Consider the following 24,140-nt stretch of genomic DNA (forward strand, 5'->3'; position numbering starts at 1 on the left):
CTGAATGTTCTAGTCTACCAGGGTATTTGTAAGACTGGTAGGTTGTTATGTGCTATTCCTTTGTATCTCCCTAGGGGAAACATACATGACTTCTTGGGGTTCTCCGCTATACCAGAATATGCCGCAAATCGGTCCATACTTCCAGGATATATTGCAGGTTTTCTTCTGGGTATCTCAAGTACAGTAGCATGTCATCTGCATACAGTGATATCAGGTGCGGTCCTTCCTTACTGTAGACCCCTATCCCTTCATATTGTTGCCTCAAATACAACACTAGGGGTTCCAGTGCGAGAATATACAACATGGGAGACCACAGGCAGCCTTGCCTGGTTCCCCTACTAAGTTACCATTTGTCTGAGATGATCCCTCCCGTTTTGACTCTGGCAAGTGGTGGGCTATACAGCATCTTCAACCACCTCAAGTAGCACAGCCCCATCCCATAGTCCTTCAATGCCGCTATCAACCAGGGCCATCTTACGGAATCAAAGGCTTTCACTGCATCTAGGGAGACAATTGCCACTTCGCTTACATCTCCCACTGTCTGTTCCATGACGCGGTGGAGCCGTCTGTGATTATCTGTTATGCTCCTGCCCGGAACATAACCGGTCTGGTCATGGTGTATGAGTTTAGTTATGACCAGTCTGAGTCTGTTCGCCATGACCGCCGTGAGTATTTTACTGTCCTAGTTTAGCATGGACAGCTTGTTAGGGAGAATTCTCTGTTTAGGCTGAATTTCCTAACCTAGTGAGTCCCCCAGCAGCTGTGCTGGATTTCTGGAGTTTATTTTTTTCTCCTGCCAAGAGTGAGACTCTTTTCCTCGCACTCTTGGACATGATTTGGGGTATTCCTTTGTTGATCTATGTGTTTTATGGGCTATGGGGTCTTTGACTCCATAGGGTCTCATGTGTTTTTTCTATGTGTGTTACACAGCACCCTCGGTGCAGTAACACAGGGGTGTCCTAGGTGACCCCCACCATAGACTCCATACCCTGGGACTGACTACTGTCTCCCAGGGCATGTAAAGTCACCATCGGCTTTACTAGTCCCAAATTACTAACAGAACCGGTACAAACCATCATATTGTGGACGTACTGGTAGGGGCAATTCGATTGCCCCTGGGTCTGTTGTTCGAGGGGGCACTGTCCCGTCCCCCCTCGTCGAGTTTTGGCTGGTGGCAGTGGATACTACTCGTTATATTCCTTAAGAATATTCTCTATGGGATTTTCCCATGTATTTTACTCGCACCACTTTTTGGTGCAATGTTAAAGGTACCGCTGATTTATTTATTTAATATTAATTCATCAGTAGGATCTTTGTGCCAGAACTCGGTTTTAAAATGGCGTTTGTGTTCGCCTCTAACTCCAAACCAAAGGTCGAGCCCTTTGTTCCACTTTTGGCAGGCTTCTACACAGAAGCCCTCCAAAGTGGTGCCACTCTGTCTGGGTACCACAGGGGGTATGGGAGGGGGTTTAGGCACCTTGGACTAAGTTGCCTTGCCAACCCAAGTCGCACTCTTGCGTGATTGGCCCAAGTGGTGAGCCGCCCCGCTCACCACTTAGCATGTTTGATTGACAGCTAGGCTGAATGAATGGGGGTTTCTTGCATAAAAGCAGGGCTTTTGGGACTGGAACTTCAGAAGTCGCCACAGGACCTGAAAGTCCGAAGAGGGAGAAGTTGAGCCGACCTGCTACGACGATACCACCGGTGGAGCCCTGCTGAACCGACTCACCACTTCCCAACGACAGAGGAGATCTCCCTGCTGGAGAGTCTTCTTCCCTTGACTGGTGGGAACAACCAGTTTACCTTCTTTTTTCGCGTCCAAGTGGTCGAATTGCCCGTGCCAAGCACCCCGGCAACCGGATAGCCACTTACCCTTGCACCGCAAAGAAAAAGGACCGCTCCTTTTAATTGAGAACTCCGCGGCTTGTTTCTTCCCTGGCACTGCAACGACCTTCTGCTTTCCTCCACGACGAGATCCTCTCTTCCCCCGGACGAAGCACCGACTTTCTCAACATTTTAAGGTACCGTGTCCGCCAGGCCTCCCTTTCTAAAGATTGCTACAAGGTGACAGTAACTCCTTAACCTTCTGGACTGGGCTGGCCACGTGACCATCTAACTGGTCCCTTTCTGTTGTCCAACACTTTTCTGAACCTTTGTCGAGACTTCGGTGCACTTTCAACCATGTGACCTTGGACACATTTCTCGTGGATCCTCTTAAAGTGGGTCCAGCTTTCTGAACTTTAACTTCACGGTTTTAGCCTGCCTTCTTCTCTTCCTGTGTTTGTTCTAAAGTGTTGGGACCTGTTCGATCTATGCTTTGCCTTTCTCTCCCTTTTTAGTTATTAGAGTGCCATCTTCGTTAAGCGCTCACCGCTGTCTGAAAATAAGTGTTGCTTTACTTAAGACTTGTCTAATAACCGTTTAAGGGAGTGTGTATCTTTTAGTGACCGTGTTTTTGAACTGCTTGATATTAGTGCCAGTGTGTTTACTAGATGTGTTTTTAAATAAATAATTATATACTTTGATACCAAAGCTCTGGTCAGTGTTTGCTTGTATTATTGTGTCTGAGTACCTATTGTGTATGCTCTGTATACTGCCTAACTCTTCTTGAGAGAAGTCTGACTGCTCAGCCACAGCTACCAGTTAAATCTGGGTAGTGCAGACTGCTACCAATTGGGTTTACTGCCAAACACCTGTAGTCTTAAATCTTTTGCAGTGTTCCCTAAGGGAACTGCACAGGTTTCTGCCTAACAAATGCCTCTTAGACCCACACACTTCGCCAACAAGTAAGCAACATGGAAAACGGGGCTGAGGAGGCCAAAGGAAGGGCTCGGAGGAACAACATACATATAATAGGGCTCCCGGGGGGGGAAGAGGGATCAAACCCCACAGACTACATTGAAACCATGTTGCTGCAACAAATTAGAAGAGCAGGGAAAAAATCTTGGAACACTTCCGCAAAGGGGGCACGATGCGGAGGGCATCAGCGGCAGTAACGGCATATCCGGATTATACTCTTCAGGTACAGAGAAGTTAAGGGCAGTTAAGAGAAGATTACTCGAAGCAAGCTACAAATATATGCTGATGTACCCGCCGAAATTTAAAATATTTCACAAAAACAGGGCTTTGTTCTTCGAGACCCCAGAAGAAGCCATTGATTGGTTGGATGCACAGAACGGCCCGTCAAACGATCAGTAAAAGGGCGGAAACGACAAGTGAAGCAGTTTCCTTTGTATTTAGGGCATAGGATTAACAGCAAGCCTCTCCTAGGCCTCTGGTGGCAGCATTCACAACCAGCCTATCTCATTGGTCTTGTCCCCTCCAGCAAGAGCCAGTAACCGCTCATCTTCTAGCACCAGGCTTTAGCTTTCCAGTTTCCCCAAGGATCTGGAGGGGCTGTGGTGCCCTTCAGGTCATTCTTCCTCCTGCAGGGCTTCCATGGCTTAACAGCTCTCACCAACGTCTTCCAGGCTCTCCAGTCTTGCTCTGCCTTCCTTTAGGAAGCAGTCCTTCCAGATGTTCGCACTCCGTCAGTCTTCTGTCATATGAAGGGTGTATTAGCAGCTACGCTTGCTACCTCCTGGTCCAAGAACCTGAATGACTTAAAAGCCAGCCCCCTTTGAATCCATGGTGATCTGGTGCAACGGACATTGATTGGTTACATTGTAGGCTTCTTTCTCTCTCTCTCCTTAGTATTGGTTATACTCAGTGATGATCTTTCCTCTGGTTATGTATGTAGGGATTGGCTGGTGTTTCCCAAATGGTAAATTGATGCCAACGCCTAAGGCCTATAACTGAGAGGTTTCTACGGCATCTGCGGCATGCAGCACCATGTTGGCTTCCCTAGGTTGAACTTAGCAGCTCAGTGGCCTCTTCTGCTTGGTACCGTTTTTTCCCCTGTTTGGGTGCTGTAAAATCTAATCGAGGTGCAGATGGACAATGTAGTTTGCAGGAGAAGCAGCAGCCGAATGCAGTGATGTGTAAGTCAGAAACTAACTGACCACCCTTCTTCCGAAAGGGGGATAAGGTTCCAGAGAAACTCTCCAATCAACCTATGGCACAACATTTGTCCCTAGTGGCTCACTACTCCCATAGGTTATGCTGAATCCAGTGAATCTAACCAGGGACGTCATTTCACCAAAATGCCAGGGGCAGCGGAAGTGACATCACACGATCTTGACCTCTGATGACATCACAGGAAGTAAGGTCATTTGACCCCAACCTGAAGTGACATCACAGGAAGCAATGGAACACAGCCTTTCAGCCCTTGACAAAACAGAAAGTGGCAACACATAGCGTTTTTCCTAAGTACAATACGAAAAATATGGTTATGATATCACTGTAATGTTATATACATTTCATACAGGAATGGATCACCACATGTATCGTTAATATCAGTGTCTATAGGCCCATATTACCAAATTACTGTGAATGCAAGCAGACGTCCAAGTCCAAATGATAATGATGTGTTATCATATAGCACTTCCGCTAAAGCGCTTTATATAGAACAAATATACATACAATATCACCCAACCTGTGTTGGTACTCATTTATCAACCTCAGAAGTATGAAAGGCTGAGTTAGCCTTGCCGGGATTCGAACCTGCAGATCACACACATGGCAGCAGCGAGTGCTTAACCCACTGAGCTATCTTACTAGTGTGTTTGAATGTTCTGAAAGTCAGAAAGCAAATTACACTCTGAAGTGGATACCATTAAACTTGTAACTGAGATTTAACAGAAGGCAAGTTCATTTGCAGGTCTGGTGCAAAGCTGGCCACATGTCAAGCTTGCAGGGATCTACTTTTCAGGTTTCGGAGGTTGGTAAAATACATACCATTGTGAGGGTTCATAACTATCTAATAAACAATTTAGACTAGCACAGGGAAAGCAGTGCACTCACACGGCATCCCATACTAAGGGGACTAGTTACGTCATACATGCAAACAAACTTCCTGAACAGCATGCCATGGAGATAGGAAAGATAGACACATTGCAACAAAGCATGAATTGTGGCACAATGAAATCATGGGCCACTTTATGTGCTATTGTCAATCATTTCTACACTGTACACAAGCTTTTAGGCTTTTAAGGATGTTGTCAAGTGACAGAGGACACAGAGATGGAATGGCTTGTGATGGTCAAGACAGACAACTTCAGAAAAATACTTGCTATAACTGGAACTTGTGAAAAGCAAAATACATATTCCGAAATGGATGCTTATTCTACTGTAAATGCTTTTTGGACCTTTTTGTCTGCATTGTGAATTTGAGGCGTTTAAGAACAGACTAAATCAGTTACTCACCCCCTGAAGTGTGCCTGAAATAAACCTTTTATGAGTCTAGGAATTATTGTCTAGAATTCCAGCAAGATATTTGTTATTCCTATTCTTTCTTATTTAGGGTCACTGCTCAAAGTGTTACACTTGTGTAAACTCCTGTTTTTTTTTAATAGGGCCTGAACAAGAAAGCCAGCCACTTCAGAAACAAAGTCACATGGTGCTGGCCACAGCCGAGGAGCTTCCACATAAACTTCCCACCCCCTCCCAAAAAACAATTTTTTAAATAATGTTCTTTTTAGGGGTAGTAAGGGAGACCATAGGGGTAGCAAGGAGATCTCACGGTTCTCAGGTGCGACCCCTGGCGGCCCCCAAATTATGTCTCTGCACCTAACATAACATCTGTCCTATACTAGGATGATATGTGCTTGTTACAAGAGCTAGTCTGAGTTGATGGCAACACCAGTCTTCAACCTCATGCAGCCCCTATGGAATGGGTTAGGGACGATTGAGGGAGGGGGGGTGGGGGGGAATCAGGTTTAATATAATTGAACGTAAGAAAACAGTTTGAAACTAATGACCAGCGCGCCTTGGCAATCATTTATAAACATGTTATTCCTAAATTGAAGGGTTGCAGGTTGGTTTAAATACTATAGTTTTCAAAAGTGATCAAACAAACATTGCAACACATTTCAGAGAGACTGTACAAGGTCAAATGTAAAAAACAAAATGCAACTAGACAGTTTTGCAATACAAGTGAAGGAAACACACATTTAAAGTTACTTAAATAGAAAACTGCTTGCTACAAAATAAACTATCATGAAACCTATAACCAAAATTGTTAATTCCATTTTTAACTTGTTGCTAAAACAATTAGCTTCTCAAACAACTGGCTGCATTATACACTAACACCAAATCACTTAAACAAAACAAATCATTAATTGTTTTTAGGCACAGCATCTCACACTTGCTTCTGGAAAATAAGTTTAAATGTATACTTACTCAATCTTCTCATATTTTCAGTTAATCTAAAAGAATAAAAACATTTACATTTGGCACAATATCTCATACTGTAACCCTTTTCCACCTCCCCTCACCAACTCATGACATTTTAACAAGACAAATGTCCTTGCTAAAGGTATCAGCAATCCTGACATATATAATAAAGCCATGCTTTGCTGGGGAAAAGGTCAGCCTACGGTTTATTGTTCCGGAACTGCAGACCCTTCAGAATTACATGTACTATCAAATTTTGTATAAGAGCAAAAAAATACACTATATAAAACTTTTCATGAAACAAAGCAAATCCAGTGTTCTAAATTATTCTAGACTCCTTCAACTGTCTGGCCTTTGTTTCATAATGTGCGATGTGCTAAACAACATATATAACAAATACAAAACAAAAATAATCAAGAAAGGAAAACAATATCTTTAAGAACAAATGTTAGTATTATTAGCAAAATATTATGAAAGAGCTGTGCACGAGGAGCCAGTGAGGGGAGGAAGGGGGGAAAACTGCGTTGTATATGCTGTCCTCTTGAGGTAGGAGATCAAGTAGTAAATTAAAGCTTTCAAAGTTGTCTCATTCACAAAAGGCTAGAGGTGGACAGTTATTAATTCACGCAAGGATTTAGGTTTCATGTCACCTTCTTTCAGATCAGGATGGAAGGGAAAGGAGTATGGCTAAGTCTTGAGGGCTTGCTCCCTGGATATGTTTTGCTCTAATAGTCTCTGTAGCTTTCTCCCAAACATACTAGGACCTTATTGCATCACAGCTCTCCCACATCATACCTTGTGTTTTGCCTACACCTCTGATGAGTATCTTCATATATTCTGTCTGCTGTCTCTCTGTCTCTCTCCTCGCACATGCCCCTTTCAACAGAGTCAAAGCTGGATTGAGGGGACAGGAACCTCAGTAGTCTGTGTACCATTCTTGCAAGTTTATTTATATGTCCAGTTGTGAGTTGTCAGAAGGAAGAAGTGGACAGGAGGAGCAGTAGAGAGTGTGGACATCTTTGGAAGCATAGAGACAGCTACAGAAAATGAAATAAGAGCCATCTAACCATTTTGTAGAGGAGGAAAAAGCTTGTGGCTGAATGTTAAGGAGATTAGTCTACAGGTATTCTAGAGGTCAATGGTAAGAAAAGGTAAGGTAAAGAAGGTGTTTTTTTTACAATGCCCTTCTACCAATAATGTTGGCCTCGCTGAACATGGCTCTGTAAGAGAAAGAGGTAGAGGGGTGTTCATAGGATAGAAGGAAAGACAGATGCAGAAGCCTGTTGTGTTGATGTGGGCAGTTCAGAAGTAACCTTTACTGGTGCGCAAGTATTAGAACTTTGTTCTGCAAATGGGGTATAACATTGGGGCAGGTTAGTTGCAATGACAGACCCATGGTGGTGGAAACAGTGATGGGTGCAGTGGAATTGTTAAAAGAAGATGGAACAGGGAGACCACCAGGGGGCACAGGAGAAAACAGAGCAAAGTGACTAGCTCCTGCACCCTCCAGCAAAAACGTGATAAGCTAGAGCATTCCCAGCCCGAGTGGATACCGTAATTGGCATGAATTGATGGGCGAGAAGAGGCAGCATATGGAAAGCCACAGGTGATCGTGGCAGTGGGGACAGGCAGAGCTGCCAAGCCAAGAACGTGGAAACGAGGCCTCCCAGCGACGGAAAAGGAGCGATGGCCTGAGCCTCTGTGGCCGACTGCAATAAATGTGCAGACAGAGGTGCGCCCCGGTAACTCCTCGCTGAAGATGGAAGGGAGGAGGCCAAAACTTCAACCCAGCGACAGACGGACAATGCAGGAGTGCAGAACGTAGAGAGGTAGAAGAACTGGCGCCCATGGAGAGAGTTAAGTGGGCAGATCTGTGTGCCGTGTAGGGCGGAGGAGCTGCCGCAGGAAGAAGCTGGTGAGGGAGAACTGAGACACGTGAAGGAACGAGAGAAGCCGTCAGAAGAGATGTGGCTGGGGTGGACAGAGAGAAGGTTAGTAGACACGTAAATCTGTGGCGCTGAACCCTGCCAACCCACCCCCCCCGCCCCGCTCCCAAGCCCTGTAGTGGGCAGAGGACAATGGTTGGGGAGGTGGTAACAGGCACAAAAAGGAGGCCTCAGGTGACGCGGGGGGACCCCCCCCCCTGAAAGAGAGAATTGACCAAGTCTTGACATCCCGAGGGAGTGAAGAAGCGTAACATAGTGGTGTCAGGACCGCTAAGGTCAGCAAAGAGGAGCTATCGCCAGCGGGTACATGAAATAGACGGGCGCCAAGCACGAGGAAAGGGACAAGGTCCTCAGCACCCGAAGCTCCCCAAAGAAACCAGAGGGAAAATAGGGGAAGAGTGGGCCAGACCCCTGGAGCACCCTTTCCCGCACCCCACGGGATAGGCTACCCTGAGGGGGGGGAAGCAGATGGATGGACATAGAAAGTAAAGAGTACAGCAGAAAGGGAGATGGCACTGGGAACCGCCTAAGGAAGAGCCCCCCCAGTCCCAATGGGTCTCTGTGCTGACCGGAAAGTAAGATAAGACTAGTATAAAACCCCATCAGGGGGACCCTCAAGCACACAGACCTGAGCAGGTTGGAGATGGTCTGGGATGTATACGGCCCAGCCCGTACCCCTCTAAAAGAAGGCAGCAGAAGGGGACCAGCCACTTGAAACAAGGATAGGCCTTTCACAACGCAGACTTGCAGTGGGGATAAGGGCATCAGACAGAGGCGTGGTAGGATGCGCCTAAACAAGAGAGTGGAGCAAGATGGAGGTGGAACAGACACAATGGTGCTACCAGCCCTCTGGAGCCTGACCCTGGGGTGCCCTGCAGTGGCAGGACTGGAAGAGCAGAGTGTGTAAAAGTGGATAGGATAACAACGGAAGCTGCGGACCCCACGGACAGGGAAAAAAGCACCACGGAGGAGGTGAAGTGAAGAGGGGCTAGTGGCCAAGCACCTAGATAAGAGTGCCGGAAGACAGAACTAACAGGAGAGACCGGACACACAGAAGGAAGGGGGAAAGACAAAGATGGAGGGAGGAAGGACAAGTAAGGAAAAAGGGAAAAAGACGAGAGAAAGACAAGGACAGAGAACATTAGGAAAAGCCCCTAGAGGGAATAGGGAAGGATGGACTCAATGGCGCAGCAACCCGCGGGAAACGGAGGGTTGATAAGAAATGCCCCAGAAGGGAAAGTATTGATGGAGGTGGACATGTCCCTTTTCTCCACGAAGGAAGACTCGGGGCATATACTGGCAGAATTCAAGGCCCAAAGAGGTGATATACAGACCTCGCTGACAGATCTCACAAGCAGGCTGGGCACCATCGAGAGTAAGGTGGATGGCCTGGATCACAATCAGCTCAATGCTGACCTAGTTGAGATGAGGCTCGATGCCAGGATGACCGAGCTGGAACTCCGAGTAGAGGAGGTAATGCTAAAAATAGATGACTTGGAAAACAGAGAGCGAATAAATAATATACGGATACTAGGTCTCAAAGAAACAGCAAGCGAAACTCTGGGGTTAAGTGGAGGAGAAAGACCAAGCCCTCGTACACCACCTCTTTGAAGCAGGAGGAGGAAAAGTGGTACAACTGGAAAGGGCACACAGAGGAGGGAAACCATATGGAAGCGGCCCTCGCTCTATATTAGCAACAGTTCTGAGCTAAGAACAAAACAGCGTAAGGAAGTGGACTTCAAAGGCTCAAAGGTAATGCTCTATCAAGACCTGTCCAATCTCACGCTCTCCAGGCAGAGAGACTGCAGAACCCTCATGATATAGCTGCAAGAAAAAGGCATCAGGTACAGGTGGGGGTACCTGTTTTTGCTGCAATTTGAAGTGGAAGCATCGCATAAACCTCAACAGATGAGGCGGAACAAGCCTTGTGTCACCTCACAGCAAACATGGAGGTAGAAAGCTAAATGCTGGGGGGAGAGAGACAACTTCACTCCAAGGTGGCCTTCTGTAAAAAAAGAGGGTGTCTCTGTTCACAGAACTGAACAGGTTAAAGTTACAAACAGTTAAACAGTTTATTGGGTGTTTGAATAGTTGGTTAGCCCTCAAGGCGGGTAGTGTCCATATTGAGATGAATGGATTGCAAGAAAAAGGTCATGTGGTAAAGGGAGACTCACTAACCATAGAGGGATGGAAAAGGTGGGCAAGTGGGGACAAGCACAATGGGCATAGATGAAGATAACAGGCGTCTGAAGGTGGGTACACTGAATGGTGAATGGGAAAAAGTTAAGGGAAATTGAACTTGGTAGGGGCATAAGGCAAGGGTGCCTTCTGTCGCCTTTGCTCTTTGCTCTGATGATGGGAGCCCCTGGGGGAGAAGACACGGGGGGGGGGACCAGATAAGTGGTGTTAAGGTGGGAGAGGATAGCCACAACATAAGAATGTATGCAGATGACATACTGCTATATCTCTCCGAGATGTCGGTGTCAGTCCCAAGGGTGCTTCTGACGCTGGAGGATTATAGGACAGTGCCAGGATTTAAGGTGAATGTGAGCAAGTCAGTACTCCTTCCCTTGGGTAGTGAGAAAGGAGGGTCGAAAGGGGAAGGGGCGATCTGGGGATATCAGTGGAGACGAAAATATAAAATACCTGGGGGTGAGAATACCCAGGGACTTGGATAGACTATATGAGTTGAACTTCCCCCCCATTAATGCACAGGCTATTTGAAGAACTAGGGACATGGTCGAGACTCACCATTTCCTGGCTAGGCAGATTAAATGCTATGTGACACTGCTTCCCCGGGTAATGTCACTGCCAACAGAGTTACCAGTCTTGCACTTTGTAGAGCTAAGAAAGAAGATTGGGAAATGTGTATGGCAAGGGAAGAAACGGAGGGTGGCATTTATAACACTGATACAACCCAAAGAGAGGGTGGGGGGTTTGGCCTTTCTGATATGCGCACCTGTTACAGGGCTGCCCAATTTAGAGCAATAGTCCCCCACCTGCAAACGGACAAGCAGAAGCAGTGGGTGGGTATTGATAATTATCATTGGAGGCCAGTCATGTTGGGCGAGTCGCTGTGGGTACCGCAGAAAGCGATTGCGAATAAGGTAAAGGCACATAGAATTCTGGGTCCGCTCTGGGCGCTGTGGAGAGTTGGGAAACAAATGTCAGGAGTTACGACTTTGCCGTCTCCGCTCAGCCATATATGGGGCCCACCAATACGGGATCAAATTACGGACCATGCCAGATTCCAGGACTGGTTTGAGGCAAGGCTGGAAAGGGTAGGACAAGTCCTCAAGAAGGGTGAATTCATAGGAGTGGGAGAACCCAAGGAGAGTACGGGCATAGGTAAGATTTCAGTATTTAAGTACCTGCAGCTTTACGGAGTGTTGATGTCAAGAAAATGGAAAAATGAACTGCAGAGGGAACTTATGGGTACAGAATTGGGGCTGAACTCAACAAATGAAACAAGGGGATTGATATCTAGATTTTATCAAACCCTATTGGAGGCAGAGGGAGGGAAAATTGAAATGTTTTAAAGGAATAGTTCACTCTAAAATGTTATTGTCTCAAAAGATGGCTAATAATCAAAAACATACATTAAACAGCTTTTTAAAGAAAGTTCCTGGGTAAACATTTGAGCAAACGAGGCTCAAAATGTTTACATGGGAGCATCCATTTTGTCATTTCAAGGAGCCTCCTCTGTTCATGTTAAGCTTTGCCATGGCGGCACTAATCAAGCAGCAAAAGCCCCCTAATGGAAGCTTTGCTTACTGCAGGCAGAGCAGAGCTGAACATGGAGGAGGCTGCCTTCACTTTCATTTTATGTTTTCGGTGCTCCCCAAACCCAGGTAAGCACAGAAAATGTAAAATGAAAGGCAGAGCAATTATAAATACTTCGCCGGCTGCTGGCGGAGTTTTCATAATTGCTGCCACTTTCTTTTCTAGTTTCCTGTGCGGGAAACTAGAAAAGAAATGTGCAGCAATTATGAAAACTCTGCCGGATGCCGGTGAAGTATTCCTAATTGCCTCGAATTGCCTACAAGCAAATGCATGGCAATTACAAATGCAACGTTGTTTAATTGACGTTGATGATTGAGGTGTCTTCACCTTTGAGTCTCCTGTGCTCCCCCATGTCGGGGGAGCCCAGGAGTCAAAGCGAAAGCCGCTGCAGTCATAAATACAACACAGTTGTATTTATAAATGCCACAGTTTTCTTTTCTAAGTTTCACAGGCTTCTCCGGCTCAGAGGAGCCAGAGAAACATAGAAAGAAAACCGCAGCATTTTTACATACAACAAGGTTGTATTTAAATTTGCAGTGCTTTGTTAAGAAAAAATAAATAAGCACTTACCTGCATGCAGCCTTCCTGCCTGCATTCTCTGCTCTCCGGCAATAATGAAGCAAAAGCCACCCAGTGGTAGCTTTTGTTTATTACAGCTGGCTGGCTTTTGCTTCATTAGTGCCGCAAGGGCAGAGTTTAACAGAAGCACAGGAGGCTCACCCATTTCAAAAAATGGATGCCTCCTAGTGCTTGAAATGTATGAGTTTGAGCCTCATTTGCTCAAAACTTTACATAGGGACTTTGTTTAAAAATATTTTGTATATATATTTTTGATTATTGGCCATCTTTTTAATCAATTATATTTTAGAGTGAACTATCCCTTTAAGACAAAATGGGAGCGGGACATGGGAAAGGGTCTGGATAATGGCCAGGGGAGAATGTTGTGTGAGAATGCGCATCGAACATCTGCCAATAGAAGTTACAAAGGATCAAACTTATATACCGATGCAAGTGGGACCCAAAAAGACTATCTAAGATGTACCCAGGGACCCATTGTTGGAGGAAATGTGGGCAAAATGCTAAGTACTGGCACATGCGGTGGTCATGTGGGAAGGTGCAAGATTATTGGAAGGCGGTAAGGGGTGGATGAAGGGGTGGAGGGGCATTTAGACCCCTGTTGCTACTGTTTGGAATGGAGGAGGTGGAGGGGGAATGGGTGAAGTTCCTTCATATGCCCCACTACCTACTGTTGGCAGCTAGGGCATGCTTGACAGGGGGGAAGGAAGAGGGAGAAGCTCTCAAGAGAACAGCAGTGGGCCCTGAAGGCCTTGGACATGTATAGAATGGAGCAATTGACTGGGCAGATACATGGCTTCACCCCATCGAGGGAAATGGAGAGGGTGGCTTTCCTCGAGAAATATGATCTGTGGCCACTGCCGGATGAAAGTATCAGGAAATTATAGATAGGGGGAAGACTCTAGGGAGGGGGGAATGGTATGAAGGATGGCCGTAGGAGACTGGAAATAATGAAACCCAAAATGTTATGAGCCAGAGGAACTGGAAAATGAGTGAGGTGTAAGTGAGCCCCAAAATCAGACCCTAGAGAAATATATGGGACATAAAAAAATATATATATAAGAATATGAAATAAAGACCACACGGTCTTCCACCACAAAGTGTAATCAGACAAAGGAAGAGCTTGGACCAAAGACTGATGAAAAACCTGGAGTAACTGCCTTGAGGCTGCATCGGGTGGACGGCGGGGATGGAGAGAACGTTTGGGGGGGGGGGGGTGAGAACTGAAAGTGATATGCATAATGTGTACTGATTTAAAAGTTATAATGTTCTTGAAGATGTTTATTCGCTAATAAAGCAAATAAAAAATAAAAAAAGAAGATGGAACACAGTGGGAGAATATTTAGTAGACTAGGCCTTGTCGGTTATCTGTTGGTAGAGAGAGTGAGGGGTCATTTTGCAATATTATAATACTGAGGAGTTAGTTAGGTATGAAAGAGGTGGGAGGAGAGGGCGGAGTGAGAACAAGTCACTGACTGGGTCTTATTCGTAAAATTGTTTCTTGGTTCTATAGGGTGTAGTTTGGTTCAGAGTCTGTTGGCTGGGGGTTTCTTGTTGTATAGCTCTTGGTCCGTTGTGGTTTCCCCAATTTGTTTAGCTGAAGAACAATGTCTTCATCTGTTTCCTGAACATTAAGTGGTTTTTGTCCAGTTGGAGATGCTTAGGTAGGGTGTTCCAGAGCTTGGCAGCCAGAAAGGAGAATGATGATCTTCCTTGTTTTCTGTTGAAGTCAGGAACTAGGACTATTGCTGCATTACTTAAGCAATAAGACCCTGAGCCCGGGTTGTGTTGGGGGAGGACATTAGCGTGTCAGGTAATGCCTCAGGGCCAGGCCCAAGTGAAGCGAGGGCCTTAATGAAGGCACGAGGGCATTACCTGACAGTAATTCCGCCCGGTAAGGGGCTTATTGCTATTAGTACCCCGGCCTATTGGACCGGGGTATTAAAAGCTTCTTTTGTAGTCACGAAACGCTCCGTAACAAAAAATGTCAAAAATGTAAACAAAGAAAACGTAAACAAAGAAAATGGTTGCCATTGCAGCATGTTGCAGATCGGGAGCGATGTGCCGGAAGATGGCATCCTCCAGTCCTGAGGAGTCTCAGGGCGGCGGAATTACCGTCCGGTAATGCCCCGTTCAAAGCCTCCTCTCTGGCTGGGAGGTTTTCACCACCACCCCAAACCTCCTGAGTACTAATGAACCTTAGTGTTCATGGAAGGCGTGTATTGCTGGAAATTCATAGTGGAGGATAAAGGGCCCCTTCTGTGGTATGAGCAATGAACCAAGCAGAGTTTTGAAATATATTATTTTCTTGATGGGGAGACAATGTGCGTATGCAATGCCTGTGGGATACATTCAAACCTTTTCAGACTGGCCACTGCATTGTGGACTCCCTGGTCTTTCCCATTAGGTATTACAAGATATAGGCTATTTGTACAGTGTAGTCTTGTTAGAACCATGGTTATCGGCCACCCCGGCCCTATTAGCAGCACAATTCTACGGGCACTGCACCTGCTCGCCACGGGTACCCTTGGATCCCCGGCTTTGCTGCGATCCAAATCGCTATCACCCGCTAATGGTTCTCAGAGCCTAAGAGGAGCCACTTTAACAGCCGGGCTGTCTATCTTTGCGAATACGGATTGGCGAACATGGCCCACTCCACACTCGTGTACACAAGAAAACTGAGCTAGCACACTATGGGCATAATTTACGAACCTAGATATATACCTTGGCCCAGCATGACCAGTAATTTTAGACGAGCACTAAGGCACTCCTAATTAGACATGATCACACTTGTCACAGGTGCACACAACGCCGCATTTATTTGCAGTAACCAAATTGGCATTGCATCTTTGGTGATAGCTTTTACAATTCACTTCTAGGTTGGCTGGTTACGTATTGAAAACAGACCGTGCATATGTGATATTTACGCATTTTAACAGATTCCGAACCCCATCAGGCATGTTGGGGAAAAGCAGAATTTTATGACTTTCAAGATGATGTCATACGTTACCTTTATTAGATTAGGTGAGCAAGCACTGCCTTTTTATTTAGATGGGCGCTGCTGACTGCCTACCCTGAATAGACTCCACGTGTTGGGCTCCACCCTTTCAAGAGTGGACCAGGCTCTTACGAACACAGGTAGGAAGCCCTCCGATTTGTTGATCCTAAATCATTTCTATAACATAGCGACACTTTCTTTTTTGAAAGAACACGTCACCTCCCTTTGTGTCCCCTGTTCTAGATGCATCGCACATTAGCCTGTGCTTATATTCAACCTATTTCCATCCTGATGAAGGCCGCTAACCTGTGATAACGTAGCACGGTGACTAGACGGCCGAAACACACCAAGTCGACCTGATAACAGAAACAACAGTCAGCACTGCTAAAACTAGGGCAGGCCCCACGACACAGAAAAGAAATTGACAAATAGACACTGCAGATTGTCAGTGTCTCACCTATGTGTCTACAAAATGTACTATGTCGATACTAATGTTTAACAAATATCGTATGAAGGCTGTTGCCAATGAATGTGTATATGAATATATGAATAGGTTGTCGTTTTTTATGAGATTTCAAACTTGGATTCATACAAGACCTATGGATATATAAATAAAAAACAGATGTTTTTTTAAGCGAAATAGATATCACTTGTTGTGTATCCCATGAGAATGAATCTTTTAGTTAAAAGAAAGAGGAGGGTGACAAAATAGCCTTGACCGCAGGTGAACACCCCAGACAGCTGAAGTTGTATCAAGGAACTGTCATACACATATGAAGTCCTGGCAGGATAGTATACCAGGCAGCTGAAACTTGTATAAAGATTCCTGGCAGGGGAATATACCAGGTAAAGTGCAAAGTTACAAGAACGTTTACAGAAACACCATTACAGAACTTTTTGTATGAACAGAACATTTTGGTTGAACAAGAGCTTTGCGAGTCCAGTGAAGACACAAAAGAACTGTTAGCTAACAAGACATTGTTGCCATCCTGTTCAAGAATCCAGAAAAAGGGGATCACCTTCTGGATCCAGGGGTCTTTACCTTGGAGAACATTTGTGTTGGAGTCATTCATATACTTTTAGTTTTGAACACTTTTTCTAACATCAAGTTAAAGAAATGTCCTTGCACCTTTTCTGTTTGTTTGCAAGTGTGAGGGTCAGGATAGGTTGTTTTGGACACACGGATGACTTTTCAGTTACTGACATCCGAACACAGACAGATGCTTAGATTTAGTTATTAGGTAGGGAAGTTGTCATGGTCATGAAGTCAGGGGCACAGGCATGCAGGGGTCGCATGCACAGGAGACCTGGAGGGACACTGTCCTGCCGCCTTTCGCGCCAGGCTCATGAACAAAAGTAAACAAGAACAACCAATTAACACCAAAAAGCTTTTATTATGGACATAGCACTTCAGATGCATTAACCTTGAACATTCCATCCATTAAGCAAGATGCATTAACCTTGAACATTCCATCCATTAAGCAGCCCCAAGTGTATTCTTGGGTGTGGCTACTAATGGATTTCCTTGGCACATGCTCGCTCTCTAGGAGTGGCAGGGTGTGGCTGGTAAGCCGGCCCTAATGGGCGTGCCCACGACCTCAGCTATACAAGCTGCCCCAATTCTCAAGACAGACGCTTTGCGTTATTCTGCACTTGCAAGCAGCGTAAGGCTCACCATCGCCTGAGGTCAGACTTACCTTTGAAGATCCTGCTTCCTGGACATCCTGCTTCCTGCCAGCATACTTACCAACTGGGGGAAGCTGTTCTTACCTGTACATCTCTTCGGCGAACCAAGTATTCATCTTTACACTTTCCGGAACGCTGAAATCTTCATCTTGGCACCGCAGCATGACACGCTCCATCGTCGACAGCAGCGCCTGCAAGGAAAAACAGAAGACAAGGTTAGACATTGAAAAAACAGTCAGTGTAAGGCTGCGCTTCGCCATACTTTTGTTTTTCCTTAAACCATCACTTACTTGCTGTCGAACATTGCGGTAGCATCCATCTTCCATCCGGCCGCGTCTCACGTCTCACAGCTGCATTGAGGCCGCATTTCCATCTAAGGGAAGAAAACAGAAGAGAGACATTATTATGGGCGTAAATAGGAGCAACATATAAAGACATTAAGCAGAACGAACAGCATCACAAAAGCTTAAGAAAGACTTACCAATCATAAGGAGAAGTATAGTCGCAGCTGGGCTGGACTAATCCTGGTCAGGGATCAGTGAAGGAACTAGATCCCATTCGACACCCCCCTGCCAGAAGTAGCAGGACAGAGAGCTTATCTTCCATAATTCACAGGAGCAGTATCACTACGTACCATCGTTCACAGCTTTTCTACTGAGGGAGAGGTCTGAAGGGGCTGATTCAAGTTCAGGCATGGCTGCAACCATGCCCCATCGCCTCCGAAGAGACCAGGTGAGCGTAACAGAAATTCCTCTTTAGAATAGGGCTAGACAAGCGTTTTTCCAACCCATTTTTATTGAACAAAAATGTCTACAACAAAAATACAACAACCTTGTGTCCTTCTCTCATTTCTGACCCCTCACACTTACCCTTTTAGCATTGGCCCTTTCTGGGATAAAACCCCAATACGCCTTTTGTTGATCTATGTTCATAAGTTGAATCCTCTTTTGAGTCCCCATGGCTTCTTTACAGGTGGTGCCTAAAGTAGGCTCCACAGAGGCCTGACTCGGGGGACTGCCCATCACCTTGCATGCGAATCCTAAAGGGCCGAGGATTTAAACAATGGCCTGCCTGCCATTTCAAGCTTTCCCAGTTTTAGGAGATTTTCTACAATTCCTCTGGTCGGGGTCAGTGTATCTTCTTGACTTGGGTACTGCTAGCAAATCGCTCCAGTTCACCCGGCTCTCCAAGTGGTAGCTGTGAACGAGCCTTAACTCCCAAGAGGTGGGTTGGGTTGGTTAGCAAATACAGTACACACTTTTTGTTTATGCCGCACACTATTTTTTTAATAAAAGTGAAATATAATCTTTGTACAAGAAAAGGAAAAGGAAAAAATCACTATACTCCTAGAACTGTAAATTATGTAAAACAAAAGATGCTGCAATGTATGAGGCAATTGGAAACAGCAGTAGCAGGTAAGCATAGCACTTTTTCCAGATCTAGCGCAAAGTTACGGCATATCAAGGGAGACCGATAGTGAGGATTTAGGGCAGTCTTTGGTGGGAAAGAATTGCCTTCTGTGAAAGTGTCCCCAAGCAGCAGTTCCTAGAGTTTCAGCAGAGTGGACTCACAGAAGACCCTTGGTGAAGAGGCCCGCCAACTAACACTAGGGAAACACTCAAAAGCATCATTCGAGTTTTAGGAGAGCAATACCTTGGCAGCGAAAAAAGCAGTAATTCAGCAGGAAGGCATTTGGCATCTTCCAGAAGCGGTCATAGTGCATGTTATTTGGTGACCACCTTAGGCTACGACAACACACTGATACAGGGCGGACCATTACGAAGGATGGTTAGTGAAGATCTGTCTTTCCCATTTCGAAGGTTGAAGCTAGTGAATAATGAATATTGATGAAAGATTGAAAAAGTCACACCTGAGAGGAGCCAGCACACAGAAGGGGGACAGGGAGACAAGTCCAGCAGTGCAGTCGCAGGAACACATGCAACACATACCCCTGGAGATTCAGAGTCAGGGAAGATGAAACTAGGACGTTTTCCTGATGTGTTGGGATAAAGATACTCTGGTTGGGTTGCACAGTGTGTCTTGAGAGTCTTGTCAGCAAAGGGTCACGCATTTCTGGATCCAGTAATGGAGGCAGGGTCAGGAGCTTCATGGAGATGAGGTCTTCGAACAGGAGCTGTGTGCTCCAGTTGTCCCCACAAGATCAGGGAAAAGGAGCACCGATGTGGGATCTTTTTGGGTGTCCTAAAGAGGCAGTGCTTTGTTGTCTGATTCTTCAGAGTATACAAGGTAAACTGGTGGAAGTGCGGGGCACTGCTTTTATCCCCCTAGGTAGGCAGTGGATTAACACACAATCACACACCAATAATAATAAAAACCGAGGGAGGGGGGATGCCACCCAATGGCAGACTATCCCTCCAAGCACACTCATGCATTCTGGAAGCATCTCTCACAAAGGGATGAATCCACAATGCCCCATACTAGCAACTATTTGCCAGCCACAACTGGTTCCAGGCGTATTAATGTCCAGGTCCTGGGAGACGGGCTCCAGTAGCCCAAAATGACACTGACTTACACTAGTAATGTGACCCACAGATTTTCAGGGCAAGGACAAACACCACATTGGTGAAATAGAAGAGGGGGTTAAAAAGGACCTTGCCAGGTTAAATTAAGTCCACCCAGAGAAACATTATTTAAAATGTGAAAAATCCACCACAAGCCTAGTCCCGTGACTAAAGGAGAACCTTCACTGGGACTGTATAGGGTAGCTTTGGGGTACCCACGTTTTAGGAGTCATAAGAAGTTTAAAGGGAGAGCACATAAAACCAGAGTCACACTCTGTTAGGCTTTGGACTATGCATGGCTGGAATAAAAAGTGCAAAGCTGGTTCTTTTGTACCAGGATTTATAAACAGATCCGATGCTATTGCAAGGCATCCCCAATCTGCCAGAGGATGTCTCACAGTGGTGTGGGCAGCTTATTTCATTATGGGCATTCTCTTTTCTAGGCTAGGAATGGATTTTATAGTTGCCCTCAACCCCTCCAGGAGGGGAAATTTATACATCCTAGTCACCATAGCTTTATGCCACGATATATCCAGAAATTGTTCTGCTCCGGAGTAACATGGCACAAAACATCCCAAAATGTTTGGTTCCATACTTCTCTGGGATGAGGTCTAATAGATAAAGGAACTACTCCAGGTCAAAGCTCATCTCTGATCTGACAAAACTCCTCTATATAGATAGCCTCCGTAACTCTGTTTACCGTCCCCAGACCAAACAAAATATCAAAAACCCTTTGTGAGAGCGTGTCAAAGATGCCAGAGACTGAGGCAACCTGATATGGGATCTCTTTGCCATGTGGAAGATGCCACAAGCATACACCAGAGTCTATCCTTTCAAGATGGTGTATGGCAAAGAACCCCTGAGACATCTTGGGCATGCAACAGGAAGATGGAAGAGCCATGAAGCCTTTTGGCAAAAATGTAGCCCAATTCGTACAAGGTATGCAAATCCGCCTCCAACTGATATATTCTTTGAGCAGACAACCGTTACAGGAAAGCCAAGAAAAGCAGAAATGTACGACCGACAAGCTTGTCTAGGAAGATATTTCAATTAGGGAAGAAAGTGCTAGTTCTTTTACCCACATCAGGGAATAAGCTACTAGCTGCAAAGTCATAGAAGTGCTCAGACACTTCAACTATTGAATCAGACAAGATGACAGCCAGAAGCCTCTCCAGCTTTTCCACATGAACTGGTTGAATGTCTGGAGAGAGATACCTGGCCTACCCATAGAATTATCCAGTGAAATACTCCTGACAATAATATTACATGAATTAATAGAAAAACTAAATCCCGAATGAGCTACATCCAACTCCAGAAGCAGACCTATAGCACTTCTTCCAACACTTCCAAAACATCTTTATTAATGAAAATGGTGTCACTAAAAGCTTCTAACCCTGTATTGAGACCTCGGCCAGCACGGCTGTGACGTTAATTTGTTTCATGCAACGTAAGGACAATCCCCTACTTTGACCGAGATTGGGAAAACATCAAAATATTATACCACAATGAAAATATCTCGTCAGGTAAATCATTTAATAAGAAATTCAATTTACACTATTCCAATGGTGGGAGTATTTCAAGCGTGCTCTAATTTCCACGTCTTATCTCTCGAAGAACCTGTGACCTCTAATTGTCAATCAGATATTTGGTAAAATGCAGACCCTTTACATTTTTCACCAAGTGTCCAAAATGTATTCATTTAATTAGGCACACATTTTTTCATAAAAACTGCCAAAAATTACAGAAAGTACATTGAATATGCAAAAAACAAACGAGAACCAATCACTTGATATACACAAGTACAGGTACAGTGTTAGCTAAAGAGAATTGAGCTCAGACACTTCTTAACCTGTGAGAATACCTGCCCTAATAACAATTTATGGGTTCAGGGGTCTACGTATAGCTCAGATTCCAAGTATTTGAATATGAGCAGTCTGTAGTCTGTGTGCCTTAAATGTGCGTACAGAATCGGATACGTTTCAGCTACAAAGAGTAGTTGCTCTGCCTTCCTCATGACCAAAAAAAGATTATTTTGACAACCCCCGAGGAACAAAAGTAAAGAAGAAGAAAAATAGAGAGAAGAAAATATAAATTAGATAGGGGTTCCTTACAGTCTTAACCATACATGAAGGATTGTCTTATTTTTGATTTCATGGCCCTCCTTTTAAGTAACAATCTAAAAGCATTAGAAAGAGATTTGGGAGTCAGTGCGCTGATGTTTGGCCATCATTAGAGAATCTACAGAGCGCTATCCATTATCACACCAAAAGTGCTTATGAAACACTGGAGAGAAAGAGGCAAAAAGGCACATTTTAGGCCTCTGGGAGTAACACCTAAGGTGTCTGTTATACCAAAGTGAGTCGCAGTCAAACTTCATTTTGACTCAACTTACCATCTGTTTGATGTATGCAGACAATGCTGATAGTTGATGGGGTGCATCTGATTTACACTATTTAGGAAAGTCGATCATCAGTTCAAATGTGAAGACATTCTGTGATCCAAACGGTAGAATCGATGGACCGTCTACTGTGTCCTTCTGGTTACTCAAACGGAAGGGTACGGATGTCGAGAATACCGGTAGCCTTGTATCGATATACGGGCAAACAAGTGAGTAACCTGCCTGAATAAAGACGTTAATAAATATACATGTATTATCTGTGGTCTTAGGCAACGCAGTACGGCAGTGGCGAACTGTAAATAGGGTCCAAAATACCTAGATTCCCTGGCTGTGTAGTGTGGCAGGTCGTTCACAACGGGATGGTCTGGGTATAGTCAGTGGCGGTCTGTGTTATAAATTTCAGACCGTCGAAATTTGAGAGGGGTATCTGGATAGGAATAGCCCCTGTCTAGCACAAAATGATTAACAAAATCAAGCATGCGGATGAAGTAAAAACTGCTAAATTGTTGTGTTGCTTACCTTGTCTGAGTGCTTATAGCTTTCAGGCCATTGGAGTTTGTAAGGGGTGTCCGTATTGCAGTAGACCCTATGTCATAAAATAATGGACAGATTCAAGTGTCAAATAAATATTAGATGGAATAAAAACCACTGTTTTATCATATTTCTCAACATGTCTAAGTGATTAGAGATCAAAATGTTGTGTCTTGGTTCAACGTCGGATGTTGTCCACTGTATCCTATAGGACTACTAGTACTCGGCTACGGGTCATGTGATAGTAGATCACATGTTCCTTTTTGCCTGGAGCCAAAACAGTGTCAGCCATTTATTTTAATGGGAATAGGTATAAGCGTCCTAACCAAGCAACGTACCTGTGACACTCTTGGTACTTAAATGGGTTAAAGTTAGGTTAAATGTCTTGTCGCTACTTCTTAAGGATCAGTGGTGTTTTAGCTACAGGTCCTAGAAAGGGAAATAACATTTTGGAATGTGCATGTTCCCATTAACAGCAAAGTCACCCAACAAGATATACATGGACCCTCGCATTCGGGTTGACCAGTGTTCATTTTCATGGCATTTGGATTGATAATCTCGGCCTGAGTCTATGGGAGCTATAATATTAAGCAAAATATATGGCAACTATAGGTCAATATATGTGTGCTCATGTGACCTCCTTACCCAAATCTTGACAACTCTTCATTTAAGCCCCTTTCCAGGCTATTTGGACGGTAGATCCATCGTGCTCCTTTGTTAAGCAGAGCCCTTTGGGGGTTTGGTGCATTTTTTACTGTGTCTAGTATCCACCATTTGATGTCGTCCTTTTCCCCCTTTATCTTTTGGTTCCAAGAGAGTCTCCATCGGCACACATCTTGCTCTCTTAGGGGTATGGACACCAAAGTCCTAGGATAAACCTCTATCTTTCAAGTTAATACTTAGGTTCCTCGCATGACCATAATAATCCTCACTGGATGTACAGTTTCGCCTCAAAACTAAGAATTGGCTGAAGGGCAAGTTGTCATTTAATAACCTTGGGTGGAAACTGACGTAGTGGAGTGTGGTGTTTTTATCTGTGGTCTTTTTGTACAGTGAGCATTTCAGCTGTCCATCTTCCCCTTTAATGACCAGATCAAGGAAATAGATCTATTGTTGATCTGCCTCCATTGTGAATTTGATAATCGGAGGCAACTATTTAGGCCAGTCAGAAAATCCACCAGAGACTCTTGTGTTCCAGTCCAGCTGAATATACTATCATCTATATACCTGTGCCAATGAGAGATCTGTGGTTTGAAAAGATTTCTTTCTGTGAGGACAAACTCGAGAGAGTTTTGCTAGGCTTGGTGCAAAGGCAGCTCCCATGGCTTTACCTTGTGTCTGTAAATGGTATTGGTTGTCATATGGGAAGACGTTTTTCTTTAAGGCCATAGCCATCAGGTCTACCATTAATTCAGTAGGAAATCTTT

General features: G+C 44.9%; 1 protein-coding gene across 3 annotated transcripts in view; it reads right to left on the reverse strand.

Annotated features, from left to right (window-relative positions):
- Positions 1-24,140, reverse strand: part of GRAMD4 (GRAM domain containing 4) — a 2,133,975-nt gene that overhangs the window by 965,498 nt on the left and 1,144,337 nt on the right. For all 3 annotated transcript variants that reach the window (XM_069629242.1, XM_069629243.1, XM_069629244.1), the window contains one exon: positions 6,280-6,305. In XM_069629242.1, the coding sequence (XP_069485343.1) occupies positions 6,280-6,305 (26 nt within the window). The remainder of the gene's footprint in view (positions 1-6,279; positions 6,306-24,140) is intronic.

The sequence above is a fragment of the Ambystoma mexicanum genome, chromosome 12 (genome assembly GCF_040938575.1).
Source record: "Ambystoma mexicanum isolate Mex_15411 chromosome 12, UKY_AmexF1_1, whole genome shotgun sequence".
NCBI classification, from domain to species: domain Eukaryota; kingdom Metazoa; phylum Chordata; class Amphibia; order Caudata; family Ambystomatidae; genus Ambystoma; species Ambystoma mexicanum.